This window comes from Hoplias malabaricus, chromosome Y (assembly GCF_029633855.1).
Source record: "Hoplias malabaricus isolate fHopMal1 chromosome Y, fHopMal1.hap1, whole genome shotgun sequence".
NCBI lineage: Eukaryota > Metazoa > Chordata > Actinopteri > Characiformes > Erythrinidae > Hoplias > Hoplias malabaricus.
The window spans coordinates 42,954,419-42,981,125 of NC_089820.1; the positions used below are offsets into that span (position 1 = coordinate 42,954,419).

General features: G+C 39.9%; 1 protein-coding gene across 3 annotated transcripts; it reads right to left on the reverse strand.

The window, feature by feature from the left end:
- Positions 1–22,793: 22,793 nt before the first annotated feature.
- On the reverse strand, positions 22,794–26,707 carry LOC136678959 (protein N-lysine methyltransferase METTL21A-like). Of its 3 annotated transcripts, none has more exons than XM_066657168.1 (4): positions 26,500–26,707; positions 25,457–25,622; positions 24,906–25,017; positions 22,794–23,373 (listed from the first exon to the last, which is right to left on the reverse strand). In XM_066657168.1, the coding sequence occupies exons 2-4, from the start codon at positions 25,601–25,603 to the stop codon at positions 22,976–22,978; spliced, it is 657 nt and encodes a 218-aa protein (XP_066513265.1). In that variant the 5' UTR covers positions 25,604–25,622; positions 26,500–26,707; the 3' UTR covers positions 22,794–22,975. The 3 variants fall into 3 exon arrangements, with proteins under 3 accessions (XP_066513265.1, XP_066513266.1, XP_066513267.1); XM_066657169.1 differs by having other exon boundaries at positions 25,457–25,625; XM_066657170.1 differs by lacking the exon at positions 26,500–26,707 and adding an exon at positions 26,370–26,498.

Genomic DNA, 26,707 nt, shown 5'->3' on the forward strand with positions numbered 1-26,707 from the left:
GTTCTCAGCCATTGCTATCAGTCCATTCCCCCTTCAAGTAATGTAACATCATCAGGAAATTTATCATATGCAAGCCATGAACCCAGTTACAGTAATGTTTCCTATGCACATACAGGGGCTCCACCTATGGTCCCTGCATTAGACCGTCTGGAGGAATGTTGGAGAAACCTAAGCATTGAACTGATATGGCTTGAGGTAGCAATGGACAATGCTAGACAAACATCTTACTTAAATAGCTCCTTGAGGTTTTTTCATGAAGAACCAAGATCAATCTCTCCATATCAACAGTATAGTAGTAGCTCTCCTTCTCCGTATCAGTTACTACTGTACACACTCTAGAGAGGACTCCCTTAGACCATACGATGGTTCCTCATCGGAGTGTTGCAGGAGTTGACAAATCCATTCATGTCCCATTATCTCCTTCAGTCTACCTCGTCAGTGCTTTAGATGGCAGCCTTCAAACTGGGATCCTTGTTGGACATGACAAAGTGCCACTGGCCCTCGGTGACAACAACAGTGCTGACGGAGCAGGAGCTTGGACAGCCAATTCCTCATTCCCCAGATACTGTCGTCTCAAGCAGCATTCTCGCTTCTCCATATTCTCATAGTTCACCAGAGCGGGAATCAATAGCACACTACCCTACAGCGCCTACACCAGTGCAGCCAGTCCAGCCAGCACCTGCATAGCCACTGCCAGACCAGTCTCCACTAGTCCAGCCACTGCCTGCACAGCCGCCATCTGTGCCGATGCAATCACCATTTGTACAGCCCCACCAGCTCTGGGTAAACTTCCTATGCCAGTGCAACCACCATTAGGACCCGACTGTCCACAGCATCCTGGCCATCACAGGTTCACCTATCCACTTTATGGAATACCATCATATAGTCTGCCTCTTGGCCACCACCCTTGGTATTCATATACTTATCCTGTGCCTCCCTCCTCTGCCTACCCTGCAGCAGATTTTGGAGCCCCGAGCTTAATGGACATGGCCATAGCTTTGTCCTATTGGATACCTAAAACTGGCTGCATTCTCACCAGACAAGGAGAGTGACTTTCTTGTACTAAGGGTTTGGGCACTGTGTTAGGCCCTCACAAACATGTGACTGAGGATTAAAAGTTTCCATTTGGACTGCAGCCTATCAGATTGCTAAGAGGTATATTAACAGCCTAAGATTTTACAGCAGTGCGATGCAGGCCCTAGAGCAGAGGTATGGCCAATCATGATCACTCATCCAGGGTGAGTTAAAGGCCCTCCTGCAAGCTTCAGCTGTATGGGTGATGCTAAAGCATTTCAAGACTTCAGTACAGTGGTGAATGCACTAGTGGGATATGCTACAGTCAACAGATGAGCCTGCCAGATATGAGCTTCAGTGTGGCTCACATGTTGACAGCCTGCTTAGCAAACTCAGAAAAAAAGAGTCTTTGTAGAGGTCAGGAGATTGTACTGGTTACTGCAGAGACGTCAAGCCATCCGGAAACTTCAGAGACAATATGCAGAATGTTATAAGTGGCGCAAGAGACATGTGGTTGCCTAGATGGCTGATTTGCCATCTGCACTGCTTCGCCTAAATCAGCCTCCTTTCTGGTCAACATGGGTTGACTGTTTTGGTCCTTATGTAGTGAAAATAGGCAGAAGACAGGAGAAAAGGTGGGGAATCATATTCAAGTGCCTGACTTCAATTTGTCACATGGATACAGACTCTTTTCTCCTTGCCCTCCAGAGGTTTGCAGCTAGGCAAGTGAAAGCCTTTGAGCTCCTCTGTAACCAGGGTACCAATTTCCGGAGAGGAGACAGAGAGCTAAAAGAAGCCTTAGCTCAGCTTGAACCTTCCCTGAAAGAACAGCTGGCAGGACAAAGCCCGTTCAGATACAATCACCCCATTCGCCTCATTTTGGAGGAGCACTGGAAAGGGAGATCAAGTTTGTCAAGGCTTCTCTTCGGATGGTGCTATGGTAACAGACAGTTCCTGAAGAGGTCCTTGCCACTGTGTTACTGGAGGTGGAAGGGATTCTAAATTCGTAACCACTGGGGTATGTGTCATCAGATGTGGCAGACCCAGATCCTGTCACTCCCTACCTTCTTCTGATGAGGCAGCGAGACGCCTCTCTACCATAGGCATTTTATGGGCCTGAAGCTTTCCCGGGATGGTGCAGATACCAAACAACAGCCATGTCTTTACAGACCACTTCTGGAATAAATTCATCTGGAGATATCTACCAAACCTTTAACTGTGGCAGAAATGGTAGGGCTGAACAGAGGACTTCGCAGTTGGACTGGTTGTGCTTGTGATGGAAATGCAGCTACCTCAAGCTATATGGCCTCTTGGCCTAGTGAGTATGGTTATCACTAGTGATGACAGGAAGATTCAGACTGCTTAAGTGGACATCAAATGTAACACCTACCTATGGCCAGTTTGACAAACTGATTGAACTTCCTGAAATGCCCAGTGACGTGGCTGTGTTATACATGTAACTTATAGGCAGAGACTTTGTGCTGTTTACAAATTTAGCAAGTCTGGGTGAGGCTGTATAAAATTCCCTGCCTCCAGTAAATGAGGCACTGTCTTTTTAAGACTTGGTTGTTAACGCGGTTCATGTCATTTGTGCAGGTGTTCCTTTTTCCTTATTGTGCTGTTAGTGGCTGCATGGATGTTGCTCTTTCTGCTCTTTCATTTGACACCACTAAAACCACACTGACACACATTATTTTAATACAAGAAAGAAGAAGGATTGTTAGTCATCTACTTATTGGACTGGAAAATAAATAATAAAACATATTTCCTGGAGAAGCTGCATTCTTTGTAACTGAAGGATTAGGCCAGCGGGTGTACAATCAGCAAATTTCACAACTGTTCATTACAGTATGCAAGTCATTTTAAAAGAGGAATTAATGGTGCTGCTTCCTCAAAGAGCTACACACACCCACACACACAAAGTAGTGCAGGTTTGTGTGTGTGTGTGTGTGTGTGAGTGTGAGGGGGCAGGGGATGGTTGTAACACTTCTTGTTTTAATAACTATAACTCACAGAATATTTGTGTCTCTCTAGGTAAACTTTATTTGTTCCATTGTTATAGCTCACCCTACTACCAGGGTACGTTGTAAGACATTTTGTGGTAAGTGGTATCAGAAAGAGTGAATATCTAAAAATTGAGACCACACCAAATATTAATGTAAATCAGTTGATGGTGTTTATGTCAACACTTCATCTTCTTGTGATTCGCCAAGAACAACTATAGATTTTTAAAACAATATAATTACTGTAAACCACAACAATGGGCTTATAGACCTAGTAATAATAATCATACACAAGATAAGATGTAAATTATCCTATGCCAATCCATTAGAGCTTCACATATGGCCCACCCCACTCTCTTCCTACCAACAGCCACACAATTCCCATTGTTCCAATCATATAGCTACACCCTGTGGTTACTGTGGCTGTTTATGATCCGATCAGCTACCCTTTACATTAACAGTTACTCATTGAGTCCATCACATGAGTACCCAAACCACCCAATGCATCACTAGCTCTTCACAGGGGTCACCAGGTAGGCACATCCTCTATGTTGTTTGCTGAATTAAGCCCACAACACCTCCAGAAGGTTCAACAGTGAAGTCTGGCTTCCCAAACCCACCCCCCTCCAAGCCATCTTTACACTCCTACCTTACCCTTTACCATCAACAAACATAAATCCACACTGGCCTCCCTGGTGACTAAGGCTGTACCTAGCCCCACTGGCACCATTAATGCATGCTCAGTGCCACCAGTTTCATGTGATCTTTACGTGCTACATCACCAACCATCACAACGGCACCTCTACAGTGTATTTCCCCAACTAGTCTGTGTTCTCCTTATCCACAACCACTGACTAGACCTTTCCACTGTTTCTGATAACTCCTCAGCTGCCCTTAGTTTAGAATTTATTAGAACATACAACAAACTAGAACTACAGCATTTCCATCCATCCATCCATCCATCCATTATCTGTAACCGCTTATCCAATTTAGGGTCGCGGGGGGTCCAGAGCCTACCTGGAATCATCGGGCGCAAGGCGGGAATACACCCTGGAGGGGACGCCAGTCCTTCACAGGGCAACACAGACACACACACATTCACTCACACACTCACACCTACGGACACTTTCGAGTCGCCAATCCACCTGCAACGTGTGTTTTTGGACTGTGGGAGGAAACCGGAGTACCCGGAGGAAACCCACGCGGACACGGGGAGAACACACCAACTCCTCACAGACAGTCACCCGGAGCGGGAATCGAACCCACAACCTCCAGGCCCCTGGAGCTGTGTGACACTACAGCATTTCTACTAAGCTAAACAAAGAACAGCATGTTTTCATTAGCCCTTCACAGTAGTTGCTGATACATTTAGCATCCTTGTTCTTCTTGGCCTTCTCCTTTTGTTCTTCTAAAGCTTGTATAACTGGTGCATCTGTAGAGATATCTGACTGTCTCCTCTTTTTGGTACCTGTGGTCTTTCTTGGTCCCACTTTGGGAAATGGTCTTACAGTACAGAGACTGAACACTTTAGTTTAGGAACCAGCAGGAGAGAAGGAGGCTGCAGAAAATGTCTGAGGCAGGAAGGAGGCTACTGTCTCTGTAATGTCTTGCAGCTCAATGTCACATCACAGATGGCAGTATTCTTTTGCGGCTGACCTTCTGACCTTACTACCTTTCCATACTTCACGCTCAGAAAAAAGGTACGGTAGAGATACATTATTGGTCACTAAAGGTACAACAGAACTTTCAGAGTCGTGTTCCCTAAAGTTACATTACATTTTCTGCTCCAGAAGTATAAGGGGAAATCTGTAATCTTTCATTACAGAACTGTGTACAATAAAAAAAACATAATATACGTCCTAGAGATGAAATGGGATGTATGATATCAATACAACTTTTAAAATCTACAATTAATATACAGTATGGTACAATAATGTTCCCTAACTGAAGGTACAGAAATGTACAATTGTGGGTACCACCATAGTCTTCACCTCATTGGATGCAGATCAGTTTTCTCATCCATATCTTTGTATACTGAAAAAAAATTGAGTAGGATAGAGAATATATGTGTTTAGTTGTCATCACAGTGTTAGTTGTAACACTTTTTAAAAAGGTGTTACAAATCTCCTCATCCATGTCAGCCATTGTTTAGATAACTGTAGCCGCATAGTGTTTTACGCATTTTACGTAAGAGACAACTATATAATATATATTCATTCATTCATTATCTGTAACCACTTATCCAATTCAGGGTCCCGTCCAGAGCCTACCTGGAATCATTGGGCGCAATGCAGGAATACACCCTGGAGGGGGCACCAGTCCTTCACAGGGCAACACAGACACACACACACACACATTCACACCTACGGACACTTTTGAGTCGCCAATCCACCTACTAACGTGTGTTTTTGGACTGTGGGAGGAAACCGGAGCACCCGGAGGAAACCCACGCGGACACGGGGAGAACACACCAACTCCTCACAGACAGTCACCCGGAGCGGGAATCGAACCCACAACCTCCAGGTCCCTGGAGCCGTGTGACTGCGCCACCGTGTCGCCCATATAATATATAATGTATGAATAATACTTAATTTCAGCATCAAAAGCACCAGTATTAATTCAGTACTAATGAAAATATAGATTGCGTCAATAAATGTACTTTCTTACTTGAAAATCAGTGTTTAGGCTGTAAATTCACTATAATTTTGCACATTGTGTTTATAAATGCAGGAAGCAGTTTTGGGGTTCTATAGAAGTAATACTAAAAAAATAATCTTGGGAGGACCAGACATTTTCCATCTTAGAGAACTCTGCAGTCAAAAGATGGTAGACATTCCTTCTTTTTTAAGATGCACAACCCCCTCTACGGGCATTTGTTTGTCTACACACTGTGGAGCAGTGGAAGTGTTGTCTCTGTAACCCAACATAAATACTTGACCTCACTAATGCTTTTGTGGTTGCCACCAAACACTCACAGATATATGCTGACCTCCCAGAAGAGACGATGTTGCTACAAGGAACAAACTCACAATTAAGATCCCTCAACCTCAAATTACTTAATTTGAGTAGAAATGAGCAGATATATTTGGCTATATTTTGGTAGAATGTTTGTTGGTAGAATGGTTGTTTGTTTTTTGTTTTGTAGATTCTGTTTTGAAAAGTTGGTTTTCTCAAGAGTTCAACACATCATTCTAACACATGTTTTTCATGAAGGCAAAACTGTCCCTGTAGGCTTTGTTAGTGATATAGACCAGCGATGAGAGCTGTGCAGTGGCCATGTTGGTGTTTCTTGTTTATCCTAAGCCTTGTTTACTCTGTTTATGCAAGTATGCATTATGAGGTTTCTTTAATGATTGTGTAGATTCTTGTCTCTTTCCTGCTGCTTTGATCTGTATATATTCAGACTAGCCTGGGGGAGTTTGGTACCCTCCCAACTTCTCACACATATACACACACACCCATACACCCACACACTCTGTCAGTGAGCATGAGCCACTCTTCAGGAATTTGTTCAGCATGAGTCCAGTTAAATGATTTAAGGCAACTTTCCTGAGGCAGATCAGAGGCAGTGGATATTACAAACACGATACACGAGGTCTGCACCTATGGAGGCTGAGAGGACCCAAAATACTGCAAAAATGAAAATGCGCTGCAACTTCTGATATGCTGTAAAAGACATCACAACACAATGAAGAGAGCATCAACACAACAGATGTGAACTCAAAAAGGGGTTGGAAAGCATTGTACTAGTAGCAAGTGCAAAAAGAAGACGTTTTTCTTTGTAATTTGCTGTCCCTTTGCTGCTGCAAACACTTTTAATTTCCCCATAGTGGGACTAATAAACGATTATCTTATCTAATTTCAGAAAAACTTCATTCTATAAACTGCAATAAAACAATAATCTGTAATTTGTTAATTCTCTTGAAGATTTATTTAACTTACAGATGAACAAAGAAAACAATTCCAAAGTGTTCACTGAATATCTTGATTAATGTTTTGTTTTTAAATACACAGACAGACCAACCCAAACGGTATTGCCACTCCCTTGTTTCTACACACATTGTCCATTTTTTCAGCTTCACTCACCACACAAGAGCACATTGTAGTTTTACAGTTACAGACTGTAGTTCATATGTTGCATCTTTTCACCCTGTTCTTCACTATTAAAAACTCCCACAGGGAAAATACAGAGCAAGTATGATTTGAGTGATTAATGTGTGTTGTGCTGGTACACGTGGATTTTTAAACACTGTGTCCACTCACTGTCCACTAGACACACATACCTTGGTCCATATTGTTGATGTAAAGTCAGAGAAAGTAATTCATCTGTGCCTGCACAGTTGGTGTTTGTCGTTGTCTAGTCCTTCATCACTGGTTAATCCTTATAAATATACTTTATTCCAGAATTAGCTTTATAGTTATGCTATAATTTTATCATCTGAAGGTTGTGAAATAAAATGACAGACCCCATTTACAACCACTTACATTACTTTACTGTCACTAAGAATAGGGAATGCAATTAATCAGGACGATACACATATAATGTGCAACATTTAATACAATAGTGTGACATTTATACAGTACGTATATGCAATATTTTAATCCACCAATGTGCAATATTTCAGTCAGGTTCATTTAGTTGTAAATATTCTTCAGGTTTTTTAAAATATTACTAATATTTTATTAATATTAATATTTACTATTTGTTTATGGTAATCACTAAGAATTTCTTATGTCACCTTTCTATTTCTGAGTACTTTGCTATCACTCTGCTGCTGTAAAAACTTTTAATTTCCCCACTGTGGGCCAAAAAAATGATAACAAGTATCTGTAATTTGTTAATTCTCTTGAAGGTTTTTTTTTAACTGATAGATGATCAAAGAAACAATTCCAGTGTTTTTAATGAATATCTTGATTTTGTTTTGTAAAATAATTTTTTTTTTATTTGATGCCTGCAACGCCCTCAAAAAAAATCAGAACAAATCATGTTTACCGCTGTGTTACACCACCTTAACTTTTAATAGCATGGTTTTATTATTTCAGAACCTAGGATACTAATTCTTAAAGTTTCGCAAGTGAAATATTTGCCCATTCCTGCTTATTAGGAGATTTCGCTGCTCCACAGTCTGTTGTCAGCATTGCCTAATTCTCCTCTTCATGATGTTCCATCGGAGACAGATCTGAACTGCAGGCACGTCACTGAACCACACACAGATTGTGTGTCATTTTATCAAGTACAAAATGAAGTCTGGCATTTATTTGCTGAAACAACTGTGGAATTTCCAGGAAAATTAGTCATACTGATGGCTGCAAACGTCTCTAAAATTGAATGTTTGCCTAATGTTTGCCTAAATAGAAAATATTCATATATGCAACTCAACCAATTCTGTGGCCACTGATTTACCCTCTATACCATGACAGATGCTGGCAATTGCAGGAATAAGTGATAACAATCTAGACACTTTTAAAATATGCAAGCTTGAAGGTTTAAGCAAGGGACACATTGTGACTGAGTGAGAAATTTTCTAAAACAGGTGGTCTTATGGGATGTTCCTTGTATTCAGCGATTAGTACCTGGCAACACTAGTTCAAGGAAAGATAACCAGTGAACTGGCTACAGATTCTTGATCACCCAAGACTCATGATTTGCATGGTTTGTTAAAGCCTGCCAATCTTGTCCAATCCCACAGAAGTGCTACTGTAGCCACATTTGCTGAAAAAGCTGGCTATGATAGAAAGGTCAGAACACATAGTGCAACCAGAACACACAGTTGGGACTAGAAACAGACCCATGCTAACCTCTGTTCACAACTGGGCATATAGGTATCAGAACTAGACCACGGACCAGTGAAAGAAGGTGGCCTGCTCTGATGAGTTACATTTCCTTAGACATCACATGGGGGACTGGATTTGTGTGTTTGTCACTTACCTAGGTGAAAACATGGCATTAGGATGCACTGTGTGAAGAAGGCAAAAGGGCAGAGGGAGGGTGATGCCCTGTGCAATGTTCTGTTGGGAAATCTTGCATCATTGCATTAATTAGGATGTAAAATTGACATAAACTACCTATGTAAAATTAATTGCAGACCAATACACCACTTTATGACAACAGAACTCCCTTATTGCAATTATCACTTTCAGCAGAATAATGAGTCCTGTCTCACTGCAAACATTTTTTCAGGAATAATAAACGTCACTGTTCTGCTGCTTTCGCAAGCTTTTAGAACACCCTCTCTGGACCTCTATGTCCTCAATGCGCATAGAAATGTCAGCATTTGTTCACCGTCCTTAAAAATATTTCTAATTAAATCGAGAAATAGGTCAGGTATGTTCATATTTATTCCACCAGCAGAAAAAAATTTCTCCGTTTCAAAATATATAGCTCTATTAGTGTTAAAAATTTCCGGTTCAGGCTCAAATCTGTAGCCCAAACCATAATCAGCCACACCCTGATAGCAAGGAGATGGCGGACCACTGTTGGCCCACTGAGGGCAAAGTTGGAGGTCCACTAATGTTTTGCACAGCATTTTCTGGGTAGACCGCTGGTGATTAAACAGAATTTTAGACAAAATGCCACATTTTAGCACTTCTCAATACACAGCCCTATTTACAATTTTTCCCTTCATTAGATTCTTTTGTTATTCTTCATAAATAAGATTAGTAAATAATTTTAATCCAGCACAGTGTCAACATTTTTAGCATAATCATTTTATATCAGGCTTATACTCATTATTATATCTCTCATAGTTGTTGGTAATATTTGTATTAGTTTGTTTTCCAGAATAAAAGTCTCTGTGAATTTAAAATCTGTATGCAGAGATTACAAATGAGTTATATCCTACAGAATATTACAGGATAGTGGACCAGCAGTGGTGTTTTATATATATATATATATATATATATATATATATATATATATGCTTGCTGTCTGGGCAAGCAGGAATGAAACAAACTTGTTATTTTATTTATATTTGTTCATATTCATTTTTTGGCCCTGTGAAGGACTGGCGCCCCCTCCGGGGTGTATTCCCGCCTTGCGCCCAATGATTCCAGATAGGCTCTGGACCCACCGCGACCCTAAATTGGATAAGCGGTTACAGATAATGGATAGATGGATGGATGGATGAATGAATATTCAGTTTTTGTATTTTGTTGTATTTAGTTTCATTATGTTACAGGAAACGGTTTTCTTTAAATCAATTTGCTAGTATGGACCATGCCAGTAGAGGCTGAAACGGGGAGGTGAACTCAGAAGTCTTTGTGGAGCACTGGATTGTGTGTAGGTAAATAGAGATAGAGAGAAGGCAGTTTGTCACACAGGAGAAAACTCTAAGAGACAAAATCCAAAGGTGCTGAGGAGCTCAAGCAAGGGGGCAAGGTAGAAAGATGACTCAAAGATAACGAAAATGCCTAGATGGTGATGAAAAACAGGTGCCAGAGAAGAGGCAGCATGTAAAAAGGTAAACTGAATTCAAGTGCCTGAGTGCTAGTCCAAGGTAACACCTGAAACTATATAAATAAATTATATTTATATCGTTCAAAATAGGGAAATGGTTTGTTCTCTGATTTTCTATTGTAGGAAATTAAAAACGGAAAAACAATTAACGAAATTTACATGGACCGTGCTCTTCAATTCAGATCTGAGGGATGTTCTGAAAAAAAAAAAATGTATCCATGGATGCCCCACCTCAAAAGTTACAGGATTAAAGGATCTACTGCTAATATCTTAGTAACAGATAACATTTGCTTCCAAAGGTCATACATGTTCTGGTGGCATGACTTACAAAATATCAGGGAAATGGTTTTAATGTTAGGCCTGATCTATGTATAATGTGTGTGTCAGGAACTCAAATCAGTACAGTATAATGAGAAGCGGAAGGATCAGTATTCAGTTGCTATTTTCTTGGAAGTTTTTATGTGTTGGCACCATGCATGGATGTTGGGAACAATTCCTGTTCATAGTAGCAATCAAAGAAAACACTTCAAAATTATTATAAAAACACAAAAATAAACAATTAAAAGATAAATTAGAAGAAGGAATATACTCAAATCTAGAGTTTTACTGCACCCTAAGTGACGAAGCGCACTTCTATGCTGGTAATCCATTCTTGTGATACTCAGTACTAGTAAAAGTAGTTGATAAAGCCTAGGATATCATTAAGATATATGAGAGGTAAAATTAAGGATATCGTAAAAAAAAATAAAAGTAATAATAGAATAAAATATGATAAAGTAATAAAAATAAATTTATTCATTTTCTGTAACCACCTATCTAGTTCAGGGTCATGGTAGGCACAGAGCACACCTGGAACCATTGGGTGCAAAGCAAGAACACACTCCAGAGGGAACGCCAGTCCTACACAGGGTGACACACACACACATACACACACACACACACACACCTACAGACACTTTTTGAGTCACCAATACACCTACAACCGTGTGTTTCTGGACTGTGGGAGGAAACAGGAGCACCCGGAAGAAACCCACGCGAACACGGGGAGAACAGACCAAACTTCTCACGGACACCCGGAGCGGGACTTGAAACCACAACCTCCAGGTCCCCGGAGCTGTGTGACTGTGACACTACCTAAACAGTACAGGATGAGCATTAACAAACAGTACAGAATGATTACATTTGAGGAACATTATAAGCAAGGGAGAAAATATATTTTTGAGGTTTGATTTAAATGCAGAGAAAGAATGTTGGATTAGAGCTCTGTAAGGCCTAAAAAGGCTTATCTTTTATGCTGAAGAATTTTAGTCTAGAAGAATTCTGGTAAATATGCTAACAAAGCTCTTACAAAAACATAGTCTTGTTATCTAGGCACCTACTGGATCCAAGGCTGAGACTCGAGACATTTTAAATTTTAATATGAACTTTGCCATAGTAGTGGGCAGGGCAGATGCCAGACAGGGCCAATTCAAGGCTACACCTTACTGAGACCTGAAGCCTGTAGCTGTTCTGTTATTTTGTCAAATTAGTGTACTCCTTGGCTTAAAAAAATGGAAACATTGTGGATAATGACGTAACCATTAGTGAATATTTAGCAACTTCAGATAATCATGTGATTTGGAATTAATGATCAAGACGTATGGTATATTTGCAAAGGACAATTAGAAATCAGGTGTTTTGAACCCAAGGATGGGTATAAAAGTGCAGATTTTCTGGGATGGTGAGTCATGCCTAGACACAGTGCAAGATCTAAACCAGTCTAAGATTTAGCCACTGAGACCTATCCAGTTCTGGAACCGAACCAGCAGAATTTCATGTTTGACTCTGGCATAAGCAACACTTAAACCCAGCATGACAAGGGCAGAGAATTTTTCCTGTGTCTCTGTATAATGTGGGATAATTTAAGACAATTGCTGTTTCTGTGCTGTGGCAGGCTTGAAATCCAGAATGAAAAGTTTAATTTATTTGATTTGCATTTAGATAATCATTCAGCTGGATGCACACAACATTTTCAGTGATTTTGCCAAGAAAAGGGAGATTAGATATAGATTAATAATTAAAAAAAAAACACCAATCACAAGTCTACTGTTTTGGCATGAAATGTAGAAGGAGGCTGTTCACGTCAGACCAATACCAGAGCCAGTGAAAAAGTACGAAGTGTGAAGTCCATATACAGAGATGTACAGAGAGCCAATCAGAATGCAACTGGCAAAATCCTGACAGTTAGGATGCTGGCAGAGCATCTGTGGCTGATATTAGTAACCGCTTATCAAGTTCTGGGTTGCGGTGGCTCTGGAGGCGCAAGGCAGGAACTCACCCTGGAGGGGGCGCCAATTCATGGCAGGGTGACACACATTCACTCACACACTCGCACCTATGTACACTTCTGAGTAGCCAATCCACCTACCAACATGTTTTTTTAGACCTTGGGAGAAACCTTAGCACAGGGAGGAAACCCACACATCAAACACACAAGGGAGAACACCGGAGTAGGGCACAAACTCACAACTCCAAGAGCCTGGAGCTGTGTGACAGCGACACTACCTTAGTATATGTTAACATACCCCGAAGTAATCAGAGATCACAACATTAGAAATTTCAAACTCTTTAAATTATTAAAAATTCTGAAAATTTGAAAGTAATTGAACTGGATAATTGCTCTTCAACGGTACTCCCAAGTATTCAAATGTAGAATACTGCCCTAAAGATATCTGCTTACAGCAAAATGTTTTATGGGACAAACATGCAACCCCATCACTTCTCTTATTTACTCTAGAAACAAGCAAACAAAAAATAAAAAGTAAAAATTTGAAGATGCTTCATTTAGCACTACAACGCTATTCTTATCAAGCCATGTTAAGAAAAGAAAATCAAGAAAATAATCTTAGCTATTTCACTTTGTAAGTGAAAAACACATTCATTAGAGCTTTCTTGCTAACTTTACTCACACACTTCACTGGAATCAGATTGTTTGTTAAACCATAATTGAATATTTTGGCTTCTGATTTCTGATAATGGCAATGATCCAGCTACTGGAACTAACGAGAATGTAAAAATAACACAGAGCATGGATTCCAGAATGACTGTGTAGGAGAAGTTGAACAGTGTCTGCCAGCGTGCAAGCAGCTGTTTTGCAGTAATTCACCAATCTCCTCCAATTTTCTATTTAGGTAGTACTAAAAATACTATAATAATAATATGTCCAATGGTATTACATCCCACCATGCACAAACTCATTTTAGGAAAGTAAAGTTACAAACATTAGCCGTCTGTGTCAATGAATTTATTGATTTTGGAAGACATCTGATGTTTGTCTCATGTAATACTTTGTTTAATGAGTGTCCTCTAATCTGCAAACAAATTTGGAGCCAATATGCAGAAAAGGTAACATTAAAATCTATACTTAATACATATCATTTCAGTGGGGTGGATAGAGTAGCTGCTTAAAACCAAGCCAGCCAGTTTAACTAACATTAAAGTTCATTAACAACAAGCAACACTGTCATTAACCAGATATAAACTTCACTGTCTTCGGGAGTGAAATATGTTTTCTATATTTTTTAACAGACACTGCTATAGAGATATACAACTCTAAATGGTGACCAGTGAAAAAGAGACTGGAAAGCCTCATCTACAGAGAAACCTCATAGGTCTAATAAGCACAAGAGAGAAAACCAATCAGGATGTACAACCCGGATTCCAAAAAAGTTGGGACACTAAACAAATTGTGAATAAAAACTGAATGCAATGATGTGGAGATGGCAAATGTCAATATTTTATTCATAATAGAACATAGATGACAGATCAAAAGTTTAATCTGAGTAAATGTAACATTTTAAAGGAAAAATATGTTGATTCAATATTTCACAGTGTCAACAAATCCCCAAAAAGTTGGGACAAGTAGCAATAAGTGGCTGGAAAAAGGAAATTGAGCATATAACGAACAGCTGGAAGACCAATTAACACTAATTAGGTCAATTGACAACATGATTGGGTATAAAAAGAGCTTCTCAGAGTGTCAGTGTCTCTCTGGATTGGGTCACCAATTCCACCATTGTTGTGCAGAAAGATAGTGCAGCAATACCAGAATAGTGTTACCCAGCATAAAATAGCAAAGACGTTTAAGTTATCATCATCAACCGTGCATAACATCGTCAAAAGATTCAGAGAATATGAAACAATCGCTGTGTGTAAGGGTCAAGGCCGTAAAACTCTGGATGCTTGTGATCTCCGGGCCCTTAAATGTCACTGCACCTCAAACAGGAATGCCACTGTCAAGAAAATAACAGAATGGGCTCGGGAATACTTCCAGAAAGCATTGTCAGTGAACACAATCCACTGTGCCATCCGCTGTTGCCACCTGAAACTCTACAGTGCAAAGAGGAAGCCATTTCTAAGCAAGCTCCACAAGCTCAGATGTTTGTACTGGGCCAGGGGTCTTTTAAAATGGAGTGTGGCAAAATGGAAGACGGTTCTGTGGTCAGATGAGTCACGATTTGAAGATCTTTATGGAACACTGGGACGCAATGTCATCCGGACCAGAGAGGACAAGGATAACCCAAGTTGTTTTCAACGCTCCATTCAGAAGCCTGCATCACTGATGGTATGGGGTTGCATGAATGCTTGTGGCATGAACAGCTTGCATGTCTGGAAAGGCACCATTAATGCAGAGAACTATGTTCAGGTTCTAGAACAACATATGCTCCCATCTAGACGTCATCTCTTTCAGGGAAGACCCTGCATTTTTCAACAAGATAATGCCAGACCACATTCTGCAGCAATCACAACATCATGGCTACGTAAGAGAAGGATCCGGGTACTGAAATGGCCAGCCTGCATTTGCCTATAGAGAACATTTGGCGCATCATAAAGAGGAAGGTGCGACAAAGAAGGCCCAAGACGATTGAACAGTTAGAGGCCTGTATTAGACATGAATGGGAGAGCATTCCTATTTCTAAACTTGAGAAACTGGTCTCCTCTGTCCCCAGACGTCTGTTGAGTGTTGTAAGAAGAAGGGGGGGATGCCACACAGTGGTAAAAAATGGTCTTGTCCCAACTTTTTTGGGATTTGTTGACGCCATGAAATTTTGAAACAACATATTTTTCCCTTAAAATGATACATTCTCTCAGTTTAAACATTTGATCTGTGATTTGAGTTCTATTCTGAATAAAATATTAGATGTTGGCACCTCCACATCATTGCCTTCAGTTTTTGTTCACAATTTTAGTGTCCCAACTTTCTTTTGGAATCTGGTTTGTACACTGTCACTCTCACTGTGTGTGTGTTTATCACTCGCTCCTCACACTCCCTCTGAGAACAGCTGATTAAGCTAGTATAAATTGTTATCCAGAACGTAACACAGTTTAAAAATGTGAGAAATATAGCATGTCAGCAGTTCCAAATGATGTTGTACTACTTGTCTCCATGAGATTAAATTGTCATTGTGCTTATGTTCAATAAGCACATGGTTGCACATTTATTGTCACTTTTCTCATATCTCTCATCATTAAACAGAAAACCCAATATTACGCAGGAAAATATGTTAACATACATTCATTTATCTTCTGTTACTGCTTCATCTCAATCATGATTGGGGTGTGTCTGTAGCCTACCTAGAATAATTGAGCATATGGCAGGAAAATGATTTGGACAGGGCATCAGTCCATCAAAGGGCATCACACACTCACTAAATCACTCACAGATCATAGATCTGTGGCAGTTTAAACAATGACATTGACAATGACAATCCACATATGGATGTGTTTTTGGATTGCTGGAGGAAACTCACAAAGACAAGGAGAATACATCAAAATCCTAACAGACAGTGATTAGATGTCGAGATTGAACCCAGAACACTGAGATCCTGGGGCTGTCTGGCACTAGTTGACACATCGCCATTACACCTGTCACTGTACAATTTCTGATTATTTACGATTAGCCAAAGCTGAGGATTTTCCAACAAGAAATGAACCTCATCTCTTTTCCTGTTTGGGAGGCTTGAGTTTTGGCTTAAGTTATCTGGCTTAAGGGTGGCACAGTGGTACAGCAGGTAGTGTCGCAGTCACACAGCTCCAGGGACCTGGAGGTTGTGGGTTCAAGCCCTGCTCTGGGTGACTGTTTATGAGGAGTCTGGTGTTTCCTCCCATGGTTCAAAAACACATGTTGGTAGGGGAATTGACAACTCAAAAGTGTCTGTATGTGTCACCCTGGGAAGGACTTGTGCCCAATGATTCTGGGTAGGCTCCAGACCCGCTGAGACCCTGAACTGGATAAGCAGTTACAGACAATGAATTAATGGATCTGGCTTATTCCAGCACCTCTCAACCAAAAAGGATGTTATTTATTTGTCTGGCAAAGTGAAAAATTTTAATGCATCATTCCCAACAATCAAAACTGACAAAATTCTATTCAACTTACTAATAATATTGACAGTAATAATAATAATAATTCTAACTAATTATTTGTGTAGCAAGTGGTGTTATGTGAGCCTTATGTCCATCTGTTGGTGAGCCATAAAGTGTCTTGACAGAGGCGGACACAGCTGGATCTGTCCAGTTTTAGTGATAGTTTGCGCCTCCAGATTTCTCTCAAGCATTGTTTTCCGGGAAGAGGCAAAGGGTGACTGGTAAATGAAGAATGTGGTCTCTAAATCAAAAATTAAATCTCTTATTCTGTAAAATGATTTGTTATTCATGCTTTTTGTGACCAAACGTTTTTTAAAAAATGTTAATAGGTAGTTTTTTCCTCTTAACTGCAGTAACAGCCTGTACTCTTCAGAAAAGTTTTAGAGAGTAGATGTTGTGAGGATCTTTTGGTTTAAAGCATAAGCAAAAACATTTTCTTATGCTGGATGATTAGTACTGGATGCCAAATTAACCCAAACGAATTAGATGGAGCACCCTCATTCCAGAGAACTTGGTTCCAAAGCTCAGTGGTGTGGGGTGTTATCCTTTCTACCTGACACTTCGCATTCAGCATGTTGACATATTGTTTATATTGTCATACTGATATATTGTGCGGCTCCTAAGATTCTCATTTATTTTGTTCTTATGCTTGTTTTTATTTTTATTCTTATTTATTTTTGTCTTTTTTTAAATGGAAATTATAAACTGCAAAACTGATCACTTGGAGGAATTACTGTAGCTGAATTAATTCTGTATGAGGTTTTTACTTTCAGCTAGAAGGCATCTACAGCCCCCTAATTAATAGTGTTGTTAAAAGGTAAAGTAGACATGCTCCTACACCTGTATTTTTTCATGAGTGGCATAAAAATTAAAATGCATATTAACAGAACATCCCAACATTAAACCTTTTGTACTGTTTCCTACTGAATGCTGCTTGAACAAGTTTTTACTAATCAATTCTTTTTCATGAAACATCCTGAAGCTTTTATCACAGAGTTTTAAAACGCCTAATACATATGGCACTGGAATGAGAGCACATTTAGTACTTTGCAAAATCTGGCTAATTCCAGGGGTATTTGTGTGTAAAATGAGCAGCAATTAGGTCCTCTATTTTTTCCCTTCCTCTCGGCTCAATGGTCTTGAAGTGAGACATGATGCTGAATCGTTATTGTTCACCTAAGAGCGGAAGAACAGCAACTAAAAGCTTGTTAAAAGCTAAACAAATAGAAGAGCGTCTCTTTAATGACAGAGACAGGGCTCCGAATAACAGGGCTATCTTCTCCTGAGCGGACTTCCTCTGCAAAACCACACATACACACGTACAAGTCAATGTTAAATGCATCGTGCTATACGAGGCATGAAAAGCCACATTTTATCCACCAATGATGAAAGCGTGGCCAGGTGTCATTTCACACCTTATGTACTTTACTAAGTTTCCAGCACTCAGGAAAGATGAGCAGGTTGCAGGTGTCAGTTCCATAGCTCTTATCTCCAGTTTTAATGGCCATATAAGTGACTTTCCATTGGAAGTATTGAAGAATACAACTCTCCACTCTTAAATTTGGGTTATAAAATAACAGCAAGAGTTTAACCAAAAATTAGTTTGCACACAAAGGTAGTTCTCCAGAACTGCTCTATTTTCTGGGGTGATGAAGCTCTGTTCAATATTTCTGGAAGGAGTTGAGATGCTGTGTGAGATCTAGAACTAATTATCCATCAGAACCTGGCCTCACTAATGCTCCTGTGGCTGAATGCCATCAGATCAACGAACAAATATTAAAAATTTATTTCAGAAGAAAAAGTATATGACTGTGTTCACAAATGTCTGGTAATATGGTATAACTCAGAGGATCCAGAAAAATAAGGATAAGAATATGTATAACCAATAGAGACATTTTATTATGGGATTCGTTTGATTCCTTATATGGCTGTGACTGATTTCTGAATGTTGCGGTGCAGTGGGGCAACAGGTAGTTTCAATGTCACACAGCTGGGGTTGTGGGTTCAAACCCTGCTTTGGGGGACTGCGTATGAGGAGCTTGAAGTGTGCTCCCTGTGTCCACGTGGGTTTCCTCCCATGGTCCAAAAAAAACCACACATTGGTAGGTGGATTGGCTACTCAAAAGTGTCCCTGGATGTGAGCTAATTTGTGAGTGTGTCTTGCCCTACGAAAGACTGGCGCCCCCTCCAGGGTGTCCCTACCTTGTGCCTAGTAATTCCGGGTAGGCTTCGGTTCCGCAACCGCAACCCTGAACTGGATAAGCAGATAAGTGAATGAATGACTTCAGAATGAGACTTAAGATTAGGTTTATTACTTGAATGTAAATGGGCAGGGCTCAACTGTATCAGCCTGTAAAGGCAAAGACTCTTGATAAGCATTCGTGTGTGCTCCATTTCCTCATGTTCTTGTTGAAGTCATCTTCTAAGATCCATCCCACAATTCCAGAACACACACACAGTGAACGGTTAGAGTCCCTGAATATTGGTCTTAATCCCCCATAAATAAAAATTATGCTTAGGTTCTTGACTTGCCAAAGAGAACAACCTTAAAATCCCAACATTCACTGCAGCATCTATTGTGTTCTTGCAAAGTGACATACAACTCCATTTTTGTGTGCAATTATATATACAATTACATTGCTTTTTGGTCACGTCCCAAAAACAGTAAATTCAAAAGAGGCTGTTTTTACAGCTAACCCTGCATATATAGACTGGGGCTTGTATAGTAATGTATTTCTTAATTACCAAAAAGTCATTTTTTTAAACACTAAATCAAAAAATTTTCTATATTAAAAAAAAATTCATAAAGGCTGATCTCAAACTCTTCTGTGGCCTCTTCTGTGGCCTGTGGGGGAAGGGGGGGAAAAAAGTCCACACACTGTGAGATGTTATGATTAATTTGCATTGCAAAGCTATCTCTGCCCGAGTGGGTTTAACACTGGAGACTTTAGTCTTAAACTCACATAGCTATTCACATCTCCATCCAAAAATGCATTTAGCCACGAGCAAACATCTCAAACACTGTTTAACGTCAGCTGCAATGTGTCAAATAAGGGCATGGTCCCCAGTATTTTTCAACAGAGAATACAAATAGTAGGAAATATAGATGAAAAATGTCTTAGCATTCAGTTATACTTCATTTACTGTATATAGGACTAGTGGAAGTCTCCTAGCGGAATGAGATGAGCCAATTCAATTCAAATCAATAGCGCTCTCTTGTGGAAAGGCATGACACTCAAACAAAAAACAACTTGTCTGATGCTGTTTTGTAAGCGAGGAGTAGGGCAGTGTCTATTCACCAACTAAATCCTCACTGATTGAGATGCATCTTCTCAATGAATTTGCAGTGAATTCAGTAGTTTCCCTGTTGATGCATATTTTATTTTTTTCAGTAAGAATATACATTCCTACATAAAAATGTTATTCACTTTTGGCAGTTTTAATCTTTTAGCTGATTGTTGTATTTATTTTTATTAAATGACTTATTTATTTACAGCTTCTTAGTCTAAACAGGGGTTTATTACTTTATCTTTTTTTCCAGTTAAATATTTTGAAACCTTTAATGTCTTCGCATGGCTTTTTATTTAACAACTGATATTTATTTACTTTAAAAACAAACTACTATTTCTGCAAGTTGACTTCTAAGGTAAATATCAATATAACCAACTGATTACATGCTTAAGAATATAATCAACAATTCTAGACTCTGTGGGAAGGGAAGAATGTCAAGAGGATTCAAGGACAGTTTTGGCAACAGGCAAAAAAGAAAAAGGCTTGCTTCCAGAATGTGAAAGTATTATTGAGGCTAAATCTTTGGCAACAAGGAAGAAAGTTGAATTAAAGCATTTGACTAATCACATTATATTAATTATGACTATATTATATTAAATTATATTAAAATAAAAGCTGAACTTTAAAAAGGAATGTTCCAGGTTCCTCCCTGGATTGGGACCTTATCGTGGCGGAAGGGCTTGTGGGATCTCATGACCACCAAGGCTATGTCGCCAGAAGCTGGAGTGAAGATCCAGACATGATACAAGAAGCATCCCTATGAGTACAATAGTTAGAATTAAGTGTACCCTGCTCGGGAGAGGGTTACCCGGGACCTACCGCTGGTGCCAGGCCTGGGGGTAGTGTCTGACGGCGAGTGCCTGGTGGCCAGGAAGCCAGCGTGACACGGCTGGGCTCAGCCCGAAAAGGCAGCATGGGAGGATCATGTGGGCTCACCAGCCGAACGATCCAGAGTAGGGGTGCGATGCCATGCCCGTCGGGTACAGAACGGGGGCAAAGGGGCCCCTGGCATGATGGAGCTTGTCAGCAAAACCCAGTTCTTGGTACATGGAATGTAACCTCACTGGTGGGTGGGGAAGAGCCAGAGCTGGTGCATGAGGTTGAGAAATACCAGCTAGATATAGTTGGACTCACCTCTACACACTGTGTGGGCTCAGGAACCAAACTCCTCGACAGGGGTTGGTCTCTCTCCTACTCAGAAGTTACACAGGGTGAGAGGCGCTGGGCAGGTGTGGGGATACTCACAAGTCCCCAGCTGGTGGCTGTACAGTTGGTGTTCGTCCTAATAAATGACATAGTCGTTTCAATGCTGAGATGTCAACCGATTTCCATCTGGTGGTGAATTGGATCCAATGGCAGGGGAAGACAGACCTGGTAGGCCCAAACGTATAGTAAGGGTGTGCTGGGAAAAGCTGGCAGAGGACTCTGTCTGGATGGATTTCAACTCTCACCTCTGAGAGAACTTCTCACATGTTCGGGAAAAGGTAGGTGGACTGGAGTCTGAATGGACCCTGTTCTGGACTTCCATTGTGGAAGCATCTGCATGTAGCTGTGGTCAAAAACTTGTCGGTGCCTATTATGGCAGCAACCCAAGAACCCGTTGGCTCGGGGAACTTCAGATTCCCCAGATAGGAATTTTCACAGATAATTAAGGGGGCGTGGGAATTTCTGCTGTTTCTGGCTTCTTGTTTCTGGAACTGAGAACCAAGTGAAGGAGTTCAAGTATCTCGGGTTCTTGTTCACGAGTGATGGGAAGAGGAATAGTGAAATTGACTGTAGGTTAGGTGCAGCGTCTGCAGTAATGCGGTCACTGTACTGGATCGCTGTGGTGAAGAGAGAGCTCAGCCATAAAGCAAAACTCTCAATTTACTGGTCAGTCTATGCACCCACTCTCAACTATGGTCATGAGGTCTGGATAATGACTGAAAGAACGAGATTGCGGATACAAACAGCTGAAATGAGCTTTCTCCAATGGGTTGCTGGGCGTACTCTCCATGATCAGGTGAGGAGCTCAGTGATAAGGGAGGAGCTCAGAGTAGAGTCACTGCTCCTTGGCATTGAGAGGAGTTAGTTGTGGTGGTTCGGGCATTTGGTAATGATGCCTCCTGGACTCCTCCCACTGGAGGTATACCAGGCACGTCCAACTGGAAGGAGGTCCCGGGACACGCTGGAGGGATTATATCTCCCGGCTGGCCTGGGAACGCCTGGGGATCCCTCAGGAGGAGCTGGTGGAAGTTGGGGGGACAGAGTTGTTTGGGCTGCTTTGTTTGCCCTGTTGCCACCGCAACCATGAAATGGTTACTTTTCAGGAAGATTATTTTTGATAATTAAAATTCAACTAAACAAAAATCAAGTTTTTTTTTTTTTAAGTGTGTGTTCAGACTTGTCAGTTTTGCGGTTCTTAAAATCAAGTGTTTTGAACTCTGTTTTGAACAAACAGTTTCTAAATGAACTATGCAATAATAAACAACAAACAATGATCCCCTAACATCATCTCTCTGTAGCATAGCAGCTCTAGTTCATGCTTTGGAGGAATTTCTGGTGCTGTTTTGACTCCTTCGTCCATTTTATCAACCCTCAATTTGTAAAACTACCTCCATTTACTGGAGGTACAACTGACAACTCGCTCGAAAGTCATATGCTTCATGTCACTTTTTTATTTGATTTGGTTTAATTGTAAAAAGTGTGAACATGAACTAAACCAAACCTTAACAATGTTTCAGTTTCTGAACACATTTTAAAACACAAACCTGGCTCAATGCCAGTTAGTTAGTCAGAAATATTCTGGATTAAGTTCCAAACAGCCTCACAGTTCAGGTTTGTTTCCAGTTCTCATTGCTTTGTAAATGTGAATATCCCTTTGTTGGTCATAATGAACTTCCTGGACGGAGAACAGTGTTCCCAACATGCTCAGGAATCGCTGGTCTCTCTCATAGCGGATACGACAGGAGAGCAGAACCTCTGTGCTCTCTGAGCTCAGGTGTTCCAAAGTCCGGAGAAGGGCAGGAAATGTCTCCTCTAGGTAAACGATATCCGCTCCGAGAATGAGGTCATACCCTCCTGAGGGATAGAGCTCCAGTCCTTCTCCCCAGGTGAGCTCAGACACCTGTACTGCACCCTGCAGGTCCAGAGGAATGTTTTCCCGCACATTGGCACTCAGAAATTCAAGAGCAGGCTTCCGGTCCGTGATCTTCACTTTTGCTCCTGAAAAGAGGGCAAAGATAATGTGTAGCATATTAATAGTAAGAAAACTGTTAAAAAATAAAATAATGACCACAGTATAAGGAAGTACTTGGACTGAGGAATCACAACAAGAAGTCTTAAAATGTTCTGAGTGGAAATCAATTTTATTCACTATCAAATCTGTACTTTTTAGTTTTGTTCCATGTATATTTCTGCTCACTTATGGGAAAGTATAGTGAGGCATTCAACTGATTAAGTTGAGTTACATAGTACTACGCAAAAATGTTTTAGTTTGAGAAAATGAAATTTAAAAAGCTAGTATCTTATATTCTAAGCAGTAAGAGATTATTGGTGATTAATGTGTGTCAATGTATTGGTTTAACCTTTAAATTCTCTCCTTGTGGCTGTGCAGTTTTATTTTTATCATTACACTAAATAAAGTGTGCTGTTTATTTCACAAATTCATACGATCAAGAAAATCATCTGGAAACAACTTTTTTTCTTCACAGTCGCTCACAAAATTATTTTAGAAAAGAATATCTTATTTTGTATTATATATAATTTTTATAAAAGCACCACTCTTATTTAGAAGATACATTATATTAATTAATTATCATTTTAAGGGTCTAAGACATTTGCACACTACTACGCATTTGCTTAATTTGCCCTGCACGATTCTGCAAAAGGTGGGGGAAGCTGCACGGAAGGTAAAGGCATTATATTCTTGACACAAGCTCCTTCTATGAGTTTTGCCCCATTTGAATCTCTGTGGTCTCTCATAGAGGGACAAATGCCTGTAGATTTGGTCCTGATTTCATTGAATGTGCTTGTAGTTGTGAAGCATGTTATAAAACACTGGAGGTGCATTTAAGCCCTCAATCATCATCAAGCATCATCTCAGGACGCACAAGACTCAAACACTGAGATTCTATCATTTTGGCACACACACCCTAGAGTCACCTTACAGACTTTAAACTCATCCAGTAACTGTCTGACTACACGAATAACAAAATAATTCATCAAGCAATTGCCCTTTAACTACTGGAAGTTGCTCTGAATAACAGGTTGTATTAGGAAGAGGAATGTTTTGTGGCATTTTGTTTTGTGAATAATCGTTTCATTATTAATTTATTCTTTATTGTTTTACTTCATGCATTTTTATTAACTTTTATTTAAAGTTCATCCATGTTGGATGACACTTTCAGTCATTATGCACACTTTACACATTTTCAGGAGCATGTGTAAATTTGGTTCGTACCTGTGAAAATTGAGACTATGAGCATTTGATTAATCTGGATATTTACGAAAAAATGTGATTTATGAACGAGTTACATGCAATCGTCCTGCTCGCATTTCATGAATGAGGCCTAATAATTCCAGGCAGGCTGCGGGCCCACCATGACTCTGAACTGGATAAGCAGTTACAGATGATGAATGAATGAGAACCAGACTGGCTTAAAACAATGCAACCAATTAATTTGCATAGGGTGAAAATCTGCTGGACAACTTCTGCAAGGTTCTAGTTATAACCAAAGCAACAATTATGCACTCACCAAGAAGTGCAGCCACTATTCCCACCAATCCAGTTCCAGCTCCCAACTCAATAACAGTCTTTCCTTTCAGATCAACATGACCAAGCTCCAGATACATACACAGCACCACAGCCTGAAAATGAAAAAAAGATTTAAGAAGAAAAATGGATGCACCTATTTACATGACTATGAGCAGAATAGTAATAAAAGCTAAATATATCTCTCTTTTTTCCAGACATATTGTAAATCAGAGTTGTACCATTTGTCACAACATTTAAAAATGGAAGAGTAACTACCTTGAGGATTGAGGTTTGAGTCAGTACCCAAGTAAACATAAGAACTAATTACATCAAGGTACTTTGCCTTGAGTCCAAATGTTTAACCACAGTCCTGATTAATGTCCTAGTCTAATGTTATGCGATGAATATTCAAGATTAAGTGATACAATTGTATGAGTATAAACAATTTTTTCAGCATTATTGGCTATCTTATATTATAATAATATATGTATGAATTGTCATTATGGGGTTAAGGATTATTGTCTTAACATTACTATAATATTTTTATCTCACAGCATCCCACACGACGGCAGCCACTCCAAGTCGATTCCAGTCCTGAGACAGCTGAATCCGATGTGAAGCAAAATAAAACTCAGCTGAAGAGCTGTGGATTTTGGAGAGAGCAGGCACCACATTCTCATCATATGGCACCAATGCCATAACAATAGAACCAGAGACTCTGCTTAAAAAACACAGGAGAAAAAAATAAATGGCACAGGATAGAGACATTCAAAATATCACCTGCAGTGTTTAGACCACATTCATTTAATCCAAATATTTGTGAAAATTCCTTATAATTTAGTGAATTCAGTCACATTACGTTGCAACAGTGCTCAACTGGAAACAAAGCTGGTATAATTTTTTTCTTACAAAGATTGTAAGAAAAGCATGTCATAGGATACTGTGGAGTAGCTGCACATAAACCTAATGTCAAGTAAGAGACATATAAAGCCCTTCCAGCATTGACCCTTAAATCAGTGGAGCTGTATTCTCTTAAACAATTGAAAACTTTTGGCATAAATTGTTTAGGATGAGCTGTGATCTAAAACTAATCATCCAACATGATTTCTCTAACGCTATCATGGCTGAATGCCATCAAGTTCTTCTCATCGGTTATTTAACTCTACTTTCCTTATTTTTAAGTGAAATAAAACACTAAAGCTTTAAACTGAGGATAAAGCATTAAACAAAACGTCAAGATTTTTTCAGTTGTCAGATAACTTAATCTCAACATTAAGCTTGTCGGAGCTGACAGATTTTTCAGTTTGATCAGCCATTTTCTGGGCTTAAATTATGTAGATACTACAGCTAGCTACTTTGAGAGATACACCACAGGAGAACCACCTCAACGAGGTGAAAGCCCACAAAACATAGGCATTGTAGCTATGTAAACGCGAAGGACAAACACACCATCGCAAAAACATACCTTTTCACTCACTAATTTAGCTAGTGATACATGTTTACTCGTAAAAGAAAAGTTACTTGATTAGATTATACTTTAGTACAGTACGTGGAACTGAGTAAAAAAACAAACTAGCCATAAATGCTAAGAGTACCTCGGGTTATAGCTATTCCGAAGAAAAATACGAATGGTTTCTGACTGATTTTAAGAAGACACTACGAAGAACCTGTAATATCTGGCCAAAATAAATACATTTCTTGGGCTGTGTTCTCTCAAACAAGAAGATTAATCTAAATGTTCATCCTTTGCTCATTCAAAACACAGCCTGTGTTCAGTCTTCAGAGAAACAGCGCAAAGCCGCC